The sequence below is a fragment of the Gopherus evgoodei genome, chromosome 1 (assembly GCF_007399415.2).
Source record: "Gopherus evgoodei ecotype Sinaloan lineage chromosome 1, rGopEvg1_v1.p, whole genome shotgun sequence".
Taxonomy (NCBI): domain Eukaryota; kingdom Metazoa; phylum Chordata; order Testudines; family Testudinidae; genus Gopherus; species Gopherus evgoodei.
Window position 1 is genome coordinate 330,852,361 of NC_044322.1, and position 17,721 is coordinate 330,870,081.

General features: G+C 37.9%; 1 protein-coding gene across 5 annotated transcripts in view; it reads left to right on the plus strand.

Annotated features, from left to right (window-relative positions):
- BRD1 (bromodomain containing 1) overlaps nucleotides 1-17,721 on the plus strand; it is a 112,101-nt gene that overhangs the window by 36,291 nt on the left and 58,089 nt on the right. For all 5 annotated transcript variants that reach the window (XM_030549244.1, XM_030549243.1, XM_030549242.1 and 2 more), the window contains 3 exons: nucleotides 14,313-14,444; nucleotides 15,911-16,039; nucleotides 16,945-17,257. In XM_030549244.1, the coding sequence (XP_030405104.1) occupies nucleotides 14,313-14,444; nucleotides 15,911-16,039; nucleotides 16,945-17,257 (574 nt within the window). The remainder of the gene's footprint in view (nucleotides 1-14,312; nucleotides 14,445-15,910; nucleotides 16,040-16,944; nucleotides 17,258-17,721) is intronic.

Here is a 17,721-nt window from a genome sequence, read left to right on the forward strand (position 1 = left end):
TATTGAACAAAAGTTTTAAAAACTTGATTTGTAACCCTTGAACAGGGACCCTTTAGCTTGCCTGTCTGGCGGCATTAAACACATTTTGCTACAGCTTCTTTTTTACTTTTAAGTTGTACAGGTTGTACTATAAGTATTTAACAAGTGTCTTTAGGGTACCACAATGTATGTACCCTTTTAAGCATCTAAATGTCAATACATATTGCTCTTTATAATCATTTGGTATAAAAAATTGTAAAAAAAAAAAAAAATTGTAAATAGGTTTAGTGTTTCCTCCATAGTTTAGGATTAACCAACAAAGATAAAATCTCAGTATAATAAAAATTTCAGAATAGAGGTTTTTTTAAGATTTAATCTGAAAATAAGTTCCACAAACAAGAACCCTAATTAGAAACGGAGATTGATTGTATGTAAGCAGTTTCAGCTGAAGAGGCCATTGGTCCATTTTAGTTAATGTCCAACATGTGAGAAAGAGAACTTTGTTATACTTTTTCATTTCACCTTGGGGAGTAGCTATCCTGTAGAAACAGATTGTGAAATATATTTGGTAGATGACGAGCCTCTAATTGTTTTGAAATTAAATAGAAAGATGGACGTTTTATTTGTTCCTTATTTCTTCAGATTGAAAAGTAACTCCCTCAAAAGAGGGTTATAATATTTTCAGTAGTGTCAGTTTTATTTCTGCACCTGTAAGGTTGGAGGAGAAATTACAAACATTTTAAAGTTGTTCTAAAATGGTTTGCCTAGATTGAAAGTACCTAGTATAGAAGAGGACTAATAATAGAAACCTGAATATAAGGTTCTTTTTCAAATAATGTCCCTGTGGAGGCTCAACTTCAGGTGTGCCTGTGTCTTTGTTCAGAGATTTTTGGTAGCAGTACCTGTATGGCCTGCTCATATATCCCACACCTTTCTGGGCACTGCGCTGAGGCTATGTGGGTCTGCACAGGCAAACCACTCTGTCCCTTCTGATCTACCTTTTGGCCCAAGACAGAGTCTGCTATGGGCTTGTTCTCTAATATTTAGCTTTTTCTCAGATCTCTTATAGTTCCTTACCTCAGTGTTATAGTTGTTGGAACAATTGTTATCTTTGTTTTTTCTAACCCTCTCCTCAAAAAACCCAGCAGCCCACCACACCAAACTTTGTATTCATAGAGATAGTTTTTAGATAGATAGAATTTGGGTACCCAAGGTTCTAATCATGTCTTCTGAGCCAGTGCTCCCCTCTGTTAACAAGTGCTTGGGCTTTGTCAGTATCAGAATTCTCTTGGTCACTGACTCCTTTATCACCTAGGGTACCACCCTCCCCCATATCTATTCTTCAAGCCAAACAACTCTCTCTCCCTCACCCCCACCCCAGAGTATATGGGAAAGGACTCATCACACTCTCAAATTTCGGTACAGGTTCACCATCCTATTCTAGAACAGATCGCTTTCCCTTCTATACTGATGTATTGTACAAGGACAGACTTCAAATGACACCCACATGGCAGGAACACAGGTGGCTGCCTCCACCTATGCCTTTTGGGCCCCAGAGTGCCCTTGTTGGGGTCCGTGGGCATTGTCACCAACAATTTATATCAAGGTCCTCGCAACATCGGAGGGAACAGAGAAGAGCCTATTCTCCTCAACCCCATTTACCACTACCTGTCCCAGAGGAACAGACCTGTGAGGAGCAAGAAGCAAGGGCCAATAAGGAGGTTGTACCTCTTATTAATATTTCTTCCTCATCTCCTGATGAAACATTATACTCCACCATCTTCTAGGGCAGATGAGTTCAGGCATTTTCTTGAACTGATGAAGTAGATTGTTGACATGCTGCAAATTCCCTTAGAGCAAGTTTAGGAGTCCCACCATAAACTCCTAGCTATTTTACACACTTCGAAGTCTATGAAGATTACCATTACAGTCAAAGAAGCTCTTGTGGAGCCCATTAAGATGGTTTGGTAAATCTCTGCTATCATACCGCCTACCTGCAAAGTATGATGTTCCAGCTAGGGAATTGGAGTTTCTGTTTTCTCATCCAACTCAGAATTCCATTGCCATGCAGACCATTAATGAATGAGGCAGACAATATAACTCAAAGTCCACCCCATACAGTAAGAACCATAAGAGACTCAGTCTTTTTGGTCTTCAGCCACACTTCAGTGCAGGACAGCAAAACATCAGGCGTTCATGGCCAAATACAACTATTTAAATGATGATAAATTCAGTTCTTTTATTGAGCATCTCCTGGAAGAACATTAGGACCAGTTTAAGTCCATTCTACAAGAAGGTCAGCTCCTGACTAAGACATCACTCCAGGCCTCCTTGGATGCAGCAGATACTGCAGCATGGTCTGTCTCCACTGCCGTGATTGTGAGAAGAGCATCTTGGCTACATCTGTTGGGCTTTCCAAGATAGGTTCAGAGTACTGTTGAAGGTATCCCCTTTGGCAGTCACAACCTTGTGAACTTGACAAATACATCTCTCCATGCTTTAAAGGACTCGAGAGCCATATTGCAATCCCTAGGGGTTTACACTCTTGTCAATAAAAGGAGATTTGGTAGTTCTCAGATGGCACAAAGAACATGCTCTGCCCTGTATTCAGCATATATCCTTCTGAATCCCTTGGTCAAGAAACAAAGATACTCAAAAAAGAAACCTTCTTCAGCTACAGATGCATCTTCTCAGCCACCCACGTCCCCCATACGATAGTTTTGATGACTTAGTCGAGAATCTCAACCATCCAACCAACAAGGTCTTACAGCTGCAACATCTTATCCCCCTTCCCTCCTTTTGAATGTTGTCTCTCCCATTTTCAGGATGCATGGGAGTTGCATATCATCAGACAAATGGGTTTTGGAAACTATAACATCTGGTTACAGTATCCATTTCAAATCTCCTACCCATTCTCTCTGCCTGTCCCTCTTCAGGGATCCCCTCATGATCATTTGCTAGAACAAAAAGTGATATCTCTTGTACATAAGGGAACAATGGAACCAGTTCCTGTGCAACACAGGGTAAGGGGATTCTATTCAAAGTACTTCCTGGTTCCCAAAAAGAATGGAGGGTGGAGGCCAGTTTTAGACCTTCCATCTTAAATATGTAAAGCAACAAAAATTCAGGATGGTGATCTTTTCAGCAAAGATTCCTTTATTAGAAGTAGGAGACTGGTTTGTGATTCTCGACCTACAAGACACATTTTTCAAGTCGCTATTCACCCTTCATAGAAGAAGCTTCTTCATTTCCTAATAAACTGAGAACATTATAAATGCATGGTGTTCCCCTTTGATCCATCTTCAGCACTGAGTGTATTTTCAAAGATTCTGGCAGTAGTAGTTGCTAACCTACATCGTTTGTGTATAATGGTTTTCCTGTACCTAAAGTATTGGTTCATCAGAGGCAGGTTGTATCAGGAAGCATTGATGTCAGTAAAGATCGTGTGTTCCCCATTTCACAGCCTGGGCCTTCAAATCAACCTTGAAAAGTCCATTTTGACTCCACTATAGCATCCAGATTTCATAGGCATATCCCTGGATGCAGTGACAGGCAAAGCATACCTACTGTCCAGCATGTTGCTTGCCTTAGTGAATTTTATCTAAAAGATTCAGGGCAGTCCTCAAGTAACAGTAAGAGATTGTCTTCAACGGCTAGGACATGTCCGATTGTGTCATTTTAGTGCTGCATGCCAGATTACACCTCCAAGGACTACAGGGATAACAGAATGGTTTGCAGACCAAGCATGCAGTCTAGACAGGTTACTCTCTGTTCCGCAATGTGTTCTACAAGCACTCAACTGGGGGAAGGCCTGGAACAGAACTGCATGGGTGTTCCATTCTTCTGGATTTCCCCTCCATTAGATCATTCACTTTTGGGGTGGGGGCACATCTGAGACCTCACGAGGTACAGGGACAATGGTCACTACAAGAGCAGTTTCTCCACATCAGTCTCTCTGGAATTGAGAGCCCTCAAAAATGCTTGCCTATGCTTCTTTAGCACTAATCAAGTAAAAGTCAGTAAAGATAAATGATAGACAACGTGGCATGCGTGTATTATATCAACCATCCCCATCTCAGTGCCAAAGCGATAAAACCCTGAAATTGGTGCGTAGCTAGCCACATAGTCATCTCAGTTTCTCACCTTCTAGATATTCAGAACACCATGGCAGATGACTTCAGCAGATATTTTTCTCTAAATTAGGAATGCGAACTGAACTCCAGATTCTTCCACAAGGCATTCTTAGCCTGGGGTTTGATCTGTTTGCCTTGGCAGCCAGCACAAAATGCATCAGATATTGCTCGGGGGTGGGGAAGAGGCCCCATTTCACAGTGGACTTGTTCCTTATCTCATGGACGAAAGGACTTCTCTTTGTGCATCTACCTACCCTTCTACTGTTAAAGGTTCTCAACAAGAAACCAAGATCAATCCAGAGTGACACTGATTGCACTAATACGGCCAAGACAGGTCTGGTATCCATATATGATCAGACTAAACTCTCACCCTGGCTGAGCATTTCATCCCAGCCTGCAGATTCTGAGGCTCCAAGCATGGTTCCTCAAAGGTTCTGTGGAATAGAGAGATCCTGTTTGTCAGAGGTACAACATGTTTTATTAAATAGTAGAAAAACATCTATAAGAAGTACTTATCTCCAGAAGAGGAAATATTATATTTGGGGTATTCTGTTAGCCGACTCGCTCTCCTCTTCGCCGAGTACTGGATTATCTACTGGAACTGAAAGCATCAGGAGTTTCTGTGAATTCCATTAGGGTTCACTTAGCAGTAACAACTTTTCACGCACCTAAAGGTTTTTTTTTTTTTTTTCAATCTTAGCTCCAAAATTCCTAAGAGATTTATTGAATATCTCCCCATAAATCACAGATCCTGTTCCAAGTTAGGGCTTGAACGTAGTTCTTAATTGTGTCATGAAACACCTTTTTAAGCCACTAGCTATGTGTTCTTTATTGGATTTATAAATGAAGACAGTCTTCCTGGTAGCAATCTCTTCTGCCCCAAGGGTGGGAGAATTGGGGGACCTTAATGGCAGACCCCTTTTAGGATATTCACCAGAGAGAAAGTGTTGCTGCAGGCCTATCCCAAGTTTTTTATCTAAGGGCTGGTCTACACTACGGGGGAAAATCGATCTTAGATACGCAACTTCAGCTATGTGAATAACGTAGCTGAAGTCGAAGTATCTAAGATCAAATTACTCTCCGTCCTCACGGCGCGGGATCGATGTCTGCAGCTCCTCCTGTCGATTCCGCAACTCCGTTCGGGTTGGTAGAGTTCCGGAATCGATATAAGCGCGTTCGGGGATCGATATATCACGTCTAGATGAGACGGGATATATCGATCCCCAAGCAATCGATTGCTACCCACTGATACGGTGGGTAGTGAAGACGTAGCCTATGGTGTCCTCAGAATTTTATATTAATCAAACTATTCACCTCCCAGTTTTTTTTCCCCCCAAGCTGTGCTGGGACTATTCAAGAAACCATATTCCAGTAGATGTCAGGAGGGCATTAGCCTTCTACCTAGATAGGACCAAACTTTTTAAAAGATCTCCAAGAATATTTGTGTCCATTGTTGGACAGAAACACGGGTTCAGTAATTTCAAAACACAGGTTATCAAAATGGATCTCTGATTATATTAAGATTTGTTTTAACAGACCTCATGTTCAGCCCCCTTCAAGAGTGATAACATGTTCTACAAGAGCACTACCTACATCTATAGCCTAACTTAAGGATGTACCAGTTGTAGACAGCTGAAGAGTGGCAACGTGGTCGTCTGTTCAGACTTATTTTAATCATTATGTTTTATTACCTGTGGCGAGATCAGATGCTGTTGTAGATAGTGCAGTTTTGTCTTCTGGATTGGACTCTGGTCTGAACCTTCCACCTCCTTAATGGGGGTACTGCTTGGGAAACACCTGAAATGCTCTACTACCCACCCTCCTCTCCATCCTGTCATTTATTTTTAATTGGACAATTCCATGTCCAACAATCAGCAGAAAATTTCATAATTCTTTTTCTCTTTTGTGATCCAAGAAGCATCATCACATTTTGATGTGGCAGTGACATTTTGAAGCAATTAATTACAGTGATAAATTACTTTTTAAATTTAAAGTTATAAAATAGCTAGTTCGCCTGTCTTTTCCCCTTCTCTGAGTTTTGGAAAATTGTAAATAGATTTTTAGGTTCTGCTTCATAAAAGATAGGGGTAGGGTGCTTTGGCAGAACTTCGTGGTCCAAGTCCCATCTCCTGCCCTTCTGTAAAATTCACCCTTTCATCTATGCTTTTTGTGACCAATTTCTAAAGTACTTAGTCCAATATCTAAATTACTGCCAGTGTCCTGTCCTGAGCGTCCTGCTTTAACACACATTCACGGGGGGTAATCACTTTATTTGTCATCAGGCATTTTGATACCTGTGCAGAATAGTAGCAATCACGATGAAAATAAGCTGCCATTTTGCTGTTTAATATTTGGATTGTGTAGTGCGTAGAGAGGCCCTGATCATGGTTTGAGGCCCCATTGTGGAAGGCACTGCACACACACACAATGTAAAGATGGACCCCAGTCTTAAGAGCTTACACCTACATGTAATGTACACAGTGAGACCAATAGAAATGTAAATACCGCTGTAAATAAATGGGCAGGAGTGCAGTTCTTTGCTGTTTTTAACTTTGTCTTTTAGCTGTGAGTAGTAATTAGTTATAGTTATTTGCTCCAGTATTAATTCATACAGTAATACCAACTTCGAGCATTACAAAATCATATTGATTTAAAATCATGGGATTTAACGTGCACAAAAATTACATCTCATTGGAGGCCTTGTTTTTTTTTAATGATCTCCTGATATTTTAATCTTTAGGGGAAACTGCTTATCCCTAATTTGTATTTGATCATCTCAGGTTCAAAATTCAGTCATAAATACATAAACAAAAAGCAGGCATCCCTGTTCCCTATTTTATGGGGACTGTTTACTCATGCAGAGTTGGTGATATGCAAAGAGCTGCCAATCCCTCCCTAAATAGTCATCTTTCTCATAGTACAGGAACAAGGGAACATTCAAAGGCAGCAAATTAAAAACTAGTAAAAGGAGAAAATATGTCTTTACACAACATAATTAACTCCTGGAAATTGTTTCTAAAAATATTGAGGTCAAGAATTTATCAGGATTCAGAAAAGGTTGAATGTTTATGTAAATAATGAGACCATTCACAGTTACATTTGGTGAAATAAAAATGTTTGCATATTTTCCTAAGGAAAAGCAAGAGCTCACATTTCAGGGCAAAAGCCTGATGTGAGTTAACAAAAACCTTCCCTTATTCCATAATGGACCTCAGGTTTATTGCACGTTGCTTTGCAGCAGATGGTATTAGTCTCTGTGTAAGATAGAAAAATTGATCTGTGGTCTGGTATGGCAATTTCTATGTTTTCATGAGCTTGGAGACCTCCGGGTTACTGAATTAAAAACTTTAGTCTGGTTATGCAACTTAATTACAACATGGTATTAGGTCCCATCCCATTGCAGACTTAAAAATACAAGCATGGTGTAACATGGTCTCTGAGTCATCTGTTATTGCAGTGTAGATGTGTCCTAATACTGCTCTCGGAGTCTGTTTATATCAGTGTCTTTAGTTACTTTTTGTTACTAATAAAATATAGAAATATATGAAGAACGGTTTCCCACAAATATTGTCTCTGTGGGATTGGCCACTGAATCTACCTATTGTAACAGAATCTGTCTGTTGTTGCTAGTCTCTAATTTTCCTTTATATTAAAAATATTTTTCTCATATTTATGGGCTTGTGCCTGCAAAGATAACCTTTCAAATGTAAACTGTGCTGTCTACATACAGCCTGAAACAATCACTAAGGGGTGTGAAATATTCTGATTCATGTCCTTGTGGTATTAATTTTGAAACCTAATTAGATAACTTAAATATCACAGTTAATAATTTCATAGGTGTTCATTTTAGCAGAAACATCCAGCTAATGAGTTTCTTCCTAGCTGTTGGATGCAAAGTTAGAGATTTGCAGGTCGTGGTTATTGGATCTCTTGGGCAGCTGATTGTTGTCTGGAGTCATTGGATAGTTGAACTAGTATTTCAGGCCCCTCTACACTCCAGAAACCACTACCACCCTAGCCACAAGGAAAAAGAGATACATCTCCTTCCCAGCACCAAACTCTCAACTATCGAAGGCATTAACCCCAAAATGCCTCACATACCCTTCCAGTATACTTAAAATCTAGCTGCTTCTTAACTAGCTGCCAGAATTTCCTGCTTTCTGCCAGCATATTTTGCAGTGCCAGTGCAGTGCTGGCAAAACTAATTGCTTTGGCATGTTAGACATTTGATGGCAAAGGAATATTAAACTGGAGGCTTGATTTTAATGTCAAATTGCATACAATAATTTGAGACATAGAGTGCTGACTGTATTATTGTTTTGCACTCCATACATTTAAACTCCATTTTTGAATTCACTAGAAGATATCCCAGAAATGTCAACATGTTGTAGAAATCAGGGGACCCTGCTGAAGAATTGTATGCAGTGTGGCGCACAGTATATAAAGTCCAAATTAATAGAAGGAAATCAGAAAAAAATTAAAATATTTATAAACTTTTAATCAAAAGTAGAAGGAATATAATTTAATTCAGTTCAATGCAAAAAATGTAGATAATATGATGATATGGCTGTGAACTTAGTTGCAAAAGTTAAGAAATTTTAAAATTTTTGCTTCCTAGGAGAGCTGGATTTTGCAGACTCTTTTGGTGTTGAAACAAATACAATTACATCAATTTGGAAGAGAAAAGCACAGGAGAGGTTGCTGATGCCTATGACTGTTGCTCTGTTGAAGCTCATTCAAGTGTGCAGTCTGGCAATTGTTTACCAGTAATTGCACTGGTACATTTATTTTAATTTTTATATTGTAGGCGGAGCTGTTAATGACACCTGTATTTGCAATTCCCTGACATTGTTGATTCTGAGTTCCTGTTTTCAATTTCATATAGCCCTGCTGCACTTCAGTTATTAGAGTTTAAATCTTCCACACACATTCTCTGCCTCAGGGTTTTTTTAGAACTGGATTGATTAAATCTGTTTAAGTCGAGTGATCTGTTAATGGAGATAAGTTTGTATATGTGTATGAATACATGCTGTCCTAGAGAAATAGAGTTATGCTGATATAAGTTCTGTGTATGGACCAGAGCTCAGCAAAAATGATCATCATTTCTGAGAATGAAGTTAAGAAAAAAATAGGTAGCTTTTCTAGTTTATTTTTTTTCCTACTGTTTTTTGAAGAATTTGTGTGCCTCCAAAGTTTGGACTTGGAACTTCACAAAGGGATGGTCCTGGGATGAGAGAGAGCTCTCTTTTGCTGTCCGGGTGAAAAATCTGACCCCATTTGGCCATGTTGTAAGCTTCTGAAAATCATTATTTGCGCATGTGTTCGTCAGAGCTTGTTCGATTGAAGAAGGAGATGTATCTGTTTTAACCATTGGAAGGATGTGTACAGGATACAAGGAAAAAACCCTGAATTCTGTTCACAGCTCTTCTACTGACTGGTGTTAACTGAAACATTGTGGAGTGTAAACATTGGAGAGGGTTCAGAGAAGAGCCACAAAAATGATTAAAGAATTAGAAAATATGATTTATGGTGATAGACTCAAGGAGTTTAGTCTGATTAGCTGGATAAAGAGAAGGCTAAGGTGTGACTTGACTATAGTATGTAAGTACTTACATGAGGAACACACATTTAATCTAGCAGAGAAAGGTATAACATTATCTAAGGACTAGAAGTTGAAGCTAGACAGATTCAGAATGGAAATAAGGTATGCATTTTAAAGTGTTCATAATTAGCCATTTGATCGGTTTACCGAGTGTCATGGTAGATTCTCCATCACAGGCAATTTAATCCAGATTGGATGTTTTTCTAAAAGATATACTCTAGTAATTATTTTGAGGTAGTTCTATGGCTTGTGTTATACCGGAGGTCAGACTAGATGATCACAGTAGTCACCTCTGGCCTTGCAATCTATGAAACTTTTTTATAGAACCTAACCATATAATCTTGTCTTAACACCAACAAGTATCACTTCCTCCATTTTACGGATGTGAGGCTTAACTGAGAAGTTGCACAAGGTCATGCCTGACTGAGCTGGGGGTAGAACTCAGGGGTCATATTCAGTTGGTCTCACAGGAAGCACAATAGAGAAGGTTTAACTCCATGAGGGCAAATGTTGCTGTAAGCTAGCTATGTTTCTTCAAGAACCTGGGCTGCACTGGGGGCTGGTGTAGCCCCTGCTGTAAGTTAGTTCAGCCCTGAAGGAGGTTTTCACTTACGATGACACTGCTCATTTTTCCTATCCCTGGAATACCACTACAAGAAGGCCTGAGACTAGGGACAGCCTAGGGCTGCTGTGCTGGCCCTGCACTGAGGGAATTTCCCTAAGTGTACACTATTTCCTTTATGGCCCTTTTATGCCACTTCAGCAATGTAAATAGACTTTAATAGGGGCCAGAATCAGTCCCCAACTCTCTCTATTGTAGCCCCAAGTCTCCTCCATTCCTTCCAAAAGTGCTGCAACTCTGCGCTTGGCTGTACTTACTGTAACCACGTCAACACGTGCCCTTAGAGCAAAATTTACCTGTTGGTGTGAAATCAGAGAGCCAAAGGACAAAAGCCTCTTCATTGCATACTTCATTTCTCCTTAAGAAGTATTAAATGGATCTGTCAACCAGTATGATCCCAAACAGCTAGGTAAAAGGTCCATGGCCTTCGTTAAGGTTGAAATCCCAGTGGTAACTTCCTGAGGACAACCTCAGTCATCCACTGTTAGGCTCACAGTCCCTTCCTGGACAGTAAAAATACTCCTTGGCCTTTAACGCTTTTCAGGACCATGAGTATATTAATCACATTTTCCTGTTCTAAAAAAAAAATTTTGTATTGATAATTATTTTGACCCAGCAGGTTGGGGAAGTAGAGGCTTTTGCAGAGAATGAATAATTGGTTTTCAGTCAGAATAAGATGATTCAAAGGAGTATCACATTCTTTCTTCCTAAATTTCTCTTTCGTTTCATGTCAAGCAGGAAATATTTCTTTGCCACCGGAAAGAGATTTTTGGGAAAAAGGAACTCTGGAGATCCATATTTAAGGATGTTGACAGAACTAAAAAATTATGCACATCAGAAAACTTTTTTTGTTAGAAGACACTAAAATGAGACCTGAAAGACATCTCAAATCACCTTAGTCTTTTTTGATGGTGTAAGTAAATACGTATCTAAGACCTGGTCTACACTGCCGCTTAAGTTGATGTAAGTTATGTCACTCAGGAAACACACCTCAGTGACACAGCTTTACAGCAACTGAACACGGTGTCCACACTGCACTATTTCCTGCCGCTTTAGTTTCTGCCTCTCAGAGAGCTGGACTATTGACATTGACAGGAGAGGGCTCTGCCATCAACTTATGTCTTCACAAGATCCGCTAAATCAATGCCACTGCATCTATCTCAGCAGTGGTGATTTAGAGATTTAGCATGGCAGTGTAGACAAGCCCTAAGAAGCCTATGCATCTGTGAGTCGTCTCCCTGTCTAGCTACCACAAGGCCACTTTGTATTAAAGATAAGGTTTCTCCATTCATCAAGAGAAGGGAGCTTCTACGACAGTTACACAAGGCAGTTATCCATTTCTGTGTCTTTTGCAAGCACTGAAGATTCATTTGAAATTCAGATGATGGATCTTTTGGGAACACTAAGAACCAGTGCTAGTGCAGACCCTGCTAGGAGGGCGAGGCTCTTTTTAAAAATTTAGAAATAAAAATTCTTTCTTGTTAGTGGGTCTCCTACCTGATCATCAAAGTTCCTAAAGAGGGTTGGCTCAAAATTCTAAAGTTTAAAATTTACGAAGTTGGTGCCATTTTTCCTTTCTGCTTATATTTCAAGATTGAATATTTTAAATGAAATAGAAAATACTAACTGTAGGTATAGCAGCGGGAAAAAGGACACTAACAATTTCTGACTCTGATTCTGTTCTGCCTGTCCTTGCAATTTGAAAAGAGGAACAAACCATTGTTTCCAGATTGGCCTGATGAGACACAGAAAAAACAGTTGATAGATGAGAATTCTTAACTTTAGCAGTAGAGTCAGAGAGATTTAAGTGTCTTGAAATAGTAATTGTAAGCATTTGGATAAATAAACTATATGGTTGTCCTGTTTTACAATAATGTCTGTAAAACAATAACTTATTGTGCAGAGATGTGGTGGTGTTTTTTTTTAAACTTTTTTTTTAAATTGCAGACCCATTGGCTCTTGTCCCCTCCTTTTTGTCTTCAAATGACATCAACTTAAAATTAACACTGAAGTCTGAAAAAAATCATCTACCCTTGCTACCAAAAACCTGTAGTAATATTACTAAAATTGAAAGATGACAGATTTTCAGTTTGTTTATTTGACAGCTTTTGTGTTGAGCTATTTTCATGGTTTCCCCCAAGCATTTTCCTTTTGTTTTTTTTAAATATATATATTTCAAATTTAATGAATCCTTGATTTTATTGTTGTTATTTCTATTGTGGAAGCACATAAAGCATCCCACCGTGTTGGTAGCCCATTATGTTAGGCACTGCTAATCATAGAATAGAAGACAGTTCCAAGCAAGTTGGCAAAATTTTGGATTAACTCCAAAATATCTTTATGAAATCTGATATTCTGTACTCTGTAAGTAGATCATTCTGTTTCATGATTAAGGTCTAATTTCTGGACTTTCAGGAGACTTGCTTTTCCTTTTTGAATACTCTGAATAATCTCCTCCTTCTCTTTTGTTACTGTTTCTTTCATATTGCCTTATCAATATTTTTCCTTCATATTTGTTCAAATATAGATAAATACTTCATATATTACACAATTAGTCTTTCTATGGATACTTACAAAGGAGAAATATGTTCACGTGTTCGTAAAGCCTATCCATTTGTTTAATCTGGTTTAATTGTTCTTATCTATTTGAACTGATTATTTTCTACACATCCTTATCATATGTTTTGTTAATTGGTTCTGTTGAAATTGTTTTTTTGCCTCCTGCAGTTGAAACTTTCAGGGTTCTAATCCATTGCATTGATAGTCAGAATAGCTTTCTAACTTTATCCATCTTCAAAGTTTAATATTTTCCCTCCCTTGCTACCCACTACTGGAGAGGATGTGAGAGGGTTACTTTTTGTTTCCAATTCTTTAAAGTCACAGAATTCCTGATGTCCAGTCACCACTACTCCTTAGCTTACAAAAAGGGGTCAGTTGAGAGTGACAAGAACTGCTTCTTTTACCAGGACTGCTTCTTGCAGTGCTCCTAAATCCTGCTGGTCCAAGAGTTTCATATACTTTTTGGTATGTCATTATAGTGCCAGCCACCATTTGTTTTCTAAAGTAAATTCATTTTTGTCTTAAAAGTAACATGAGCGCAGGTGGGGCCACCCTCCCCTCCAGCACTCCATTGGACCCACAAATGGGCAGGGGAGACTCTGAGGACACTAGGACTCAGGTGGGGCCTTCCTTGTCTCCCACGTGGCCTGGGAGGTGGGGTGGGGACGGTGAATGGGAACTACATAGAGGAGCCAGCGAGCGACTCCTGCTGGTAGGGGCAGAAGCAGCGAAAGCAAGGTCCTTTGTTCCTTTGGACATTGGGATAACTTTCTACAGTTTTAACTGGACTTTCTCTGTCATGTGCTGATTGGCTGTTTTCTTCAACCCTCCCCTTCAGTCTCTTCATCTCACTTCACACCATACCTACCCTCTTCTTCTCCCATGCCCTGTCTTTCTCACCCCACCTTTCCTTCCCCTTTCTTTCCGTTGAGCTTATCCCCTCCTAACCAACCTAATTCTCAAACCCCACCTTCCATTGTGGAACTAAAACGTTTATTGGCACATTGTTCATTCTGCTTCTGTATTCTACCCCTTTTCTCTCCTTTCTACCTTGTCTATTTATATTATAAACTCTTCATGTCAGGGACTTCTACTGCTCTTTGTTTGTACAGTGTGGCCCTATATTTATTTGGTACTTGAGCGCTATCATAATAAACATTTATTTATATTATTATTATTATTATTATTAGCGTGAAACTGAAAGCAGTCAAACCTTACTCACAGGTCAGGAATTTAGAAGTAGTAAGGAAATATACTAGCTTGTAAGGGAGTGGGGGTTTTATACCATAATTATTTTGAATGCAGTATTTGAGTTGTCAAAAATAGAGAATGCTTTGCTATTTTTAGAAATAAGTAAAAAATAATTCGCATTTCCTATTATGTCCCAACTTTAGAAACTGTGGTTATTTTCTTACAGAGAGAAGATGATGAAGAAATGCAAGCCCTAAAGGAGAAGTTAAAGTACTGGCAAAGGCTGCGCCATGATCTTGAGAGAGCACGTTTGTTGATTGAACTTATACGTAAACGTGAAAAATTAAAAAGAGAACAGGTAAATGAATAACTTCAATTTGGTGAAACTTTGTTGAAGGAAAAGGAAGGTTGCTGATGGATTTATTTTTTTTTTAAACAGGAAAAGACTGTACTGTCTTTGTCTAATTGATTTTAAATAATAAACAACAAAACCATGCATAGTATAAAGAATTTAGACTGAATTCAGGCCATTTTGTTTGGGTTTTAAAGTCAGTCCTTTACTAAGTAAAGAAAAATAGCACCTTTCTACGCATCAGATCTGAAGTAGGGTGTGTGTGTTGCATTTATTCACTTTTGTGTAAAAAATAACTGGTATTTTTAATTCCTGTTAATTCTGTAGAGACAACACAGAGGGGAAAGAAGCACAGTGGGAGTGAGGGCCAGTCGTTTACACTTGTATTAACATAATGAAGGCATTGGCTTTGCCCTAGTTTAATGAGTGCATAATTTGGGCTGCAGAATCTTCATACTGGTGGTGGTAGGTGAGAAGTAAAGAACCCAGCATGATTCTCAGAGCCAAAATTGAGTTTGCAGTGCTGGCACTTATAAAAACCACAACTTAGTTGTAAATGGGGCACAAGAGCTCTAGAATCACTCACATATTAAACATGAAACTCTAGGATGATATTTTTCCAAAATTACTTTTCAGAATATAATTTTACTTTCATTATGAGTTAATATAGTCCATCGGTCATAGTCTTGACTGCATACTGAAGTTTAATGCCCTAATATATTAAAAGATGATAAAGTCCTATAAATCCACTTGTCAGTCAGTTCATATCTAAAAGGAAATCTTTCATATCGAAGGTATCACTGATACCAAAATCAAGATTATTCAACAAATGGTTACTTTTAATGTCGAATACTAGAAGTATGTTCTTAAAATATCCTGAAACCACTTTTTATAGAGGATTATTTTAAACTTTCTTTACAGTTATTAAAACAATATATGATTATTCCTATAGAAGGATCAAACCTTTGAAGTAATTAGTGATTATGACCTTAATAAACAGCTTTTATTTTTTCTGGAAGTTTAAGTAGAACAGACCTTAGGTGTAGAATTTATGTAATATTTTTACTTTCGGATATCAGTGCTATAAACTCATTTGATACAGCTCGTATGTGGCACCATGTTTGAGTTTCGCACTGGTTTAAAACAAATTATTTTTCTGTTTATTGGTTGCTCTTATTTTTTTGTATATTTGGTCTTGTCCTGTAAAGCCGTTTTTTTTTTTTTTGTAGCCTGTTTTCTTTAGAACTGTTAAATAGTTCCTGAAAAATCACTAAATTTAATCACACTAGCATTATAACTATTCTCAGATTGAAAGCGCATTCAGATAACTAATAAAATCCCTCCTTGGAAGTGAAGCTGCAAATTCACTTGAATTAGACACTTTTGAGAGAGAGAGAATAGAAAAATAGTTTATATTCACTTCTTCTACTTGAAAATAACTTATTTGGTGTTTTTTATATTTCATTATTCAGATCAAGGTTGAGCAGGTTGCCATGGAGCTCCAGTTGACTCCATTCACTGTATTGTTGCGATCAGTTCTGGACCAGCTGCAGGAAAAGGATTCTGCTCGAATATTTACTCAGCCAGTAAACCTTAAGGAGGTGCCTTTCCAATTAATCTTTTCATCAGAGTTCATAGCCTGTTGATATAGCTGAATTTAATTTTTTTTAATTCAGTTGTGCTGCAGGATTGGAAATAATTGGAAGTAAATTTATTTTACAATATGCGGATTTGAAAACAAATTCAAATTAAACCCCAGTAGAAGTAGACTGGGAACATGAAAATAATTCAATGAGAACTTATGGCTTGGTTTTCCTGTTCTTAAAATAAGTAATTCTGTAGTATTTAAACATAGACGTATATTATAGGAGGACATTTAAAACTCATTTTGCAGTCTAAAGTTTAATTTGTTTAGACATTGATGTAAACATATGGTCGGTGAAGGAAGTTGGAAAGATGTCTTCATTTTTATTTCTGTTTTTCAAATAATCCTAAAACTACATCTTAAATTATTCTGGAAATGGAAGTTCCAAATTTCCCAAAGGAAAACCAAGTTCATATACCATATTTGCATACAATAAAAATACTACTATTAATCCCTCCACAATCACAGAAATACACAGTTTTATATACATTAATAGTGTTTAAGTTTCATTGTCAGTCACAAGGTTCATTCTCCACTTTTAGAAGTCCACCAACTGGTCTGAACAGGCTGCCAATATATAAATAAACACGTGGCAGTAAGAGTACTAAGGCCATGATCCTACATAGATTTATGCCCATGCTAATCTTCACTTTGTGTAGTCTCAAAATGTGAAAAGTTAAGCATGTATATAAAACTTTACTGGATCAGGGCCTGAGATTAGAAACTGGATTCCATGCTTTCTTTATTTCACAAAATATACTTAAAATTTCAAAAATCTAGATTAGTTCATCACAATATAATTATTTTGTTGTTATACCAGCTGCACTTTTACACATCTTCTGTTTTAATATTTATTTATAGGTTCCAGATTATTTGGATCATATAAAACATCCCATGGATTTATCTACTATGAGAAAACGGTTAGATTCCCAAGGCTATAAAAACCTTAATGAGTTTGAAGAAGATTTTAATCTTATTATAGATAACTGTATGAAATACAATGCAAAGGATACAATATTCTATAGAGCTGCAGTGCGATTAAGAGATCAAGGAGGTGTTGTTCTGCGACAAGCTAGGCGAGATGCTGAGGGGATCGGTTATAATAATGAAACTGGAATGCATTTACCTGAACAGCCTAAACTAGAATCACCCCAGCCTTTCTCCTGGGAAGAAGGTAAGAAACTTTCTAAATTACTATGGCAATCAATTTTCAAGAAATATAATCAAAGTGTTAGCTGCATTTTTAAAGTTTAGTTTTTAAAATAATTTTTAAAAATGGCACTTTTTTTTTACTGCAGTCAGACTATGTAGTTCTTACACATGTTTAAGTCATACCTGTTTAGTTTACTAACAAACATTTTTTTTTACTATTTTGTAGCACTGTAGATATACGATACCTTTGAAAGATTAAACTGTATTCTTTGTTTTGCCTCATCCATAATCAAGAAAGAACTTTTCAATTGAATTCTGATTCCAGAACATTTAGGCCCAAATTTAACAAGGTTCTTAAGCATGTGCTTAACTTCAATGCATGAGTCCTCCCATTGAAATATACAAGTTACTTATGTATGTGCGTACTTGAGTAGTTCAGTGGCACTGTTTACATGCTTAAATGTAAGTAAACGCTTATGTACCTTG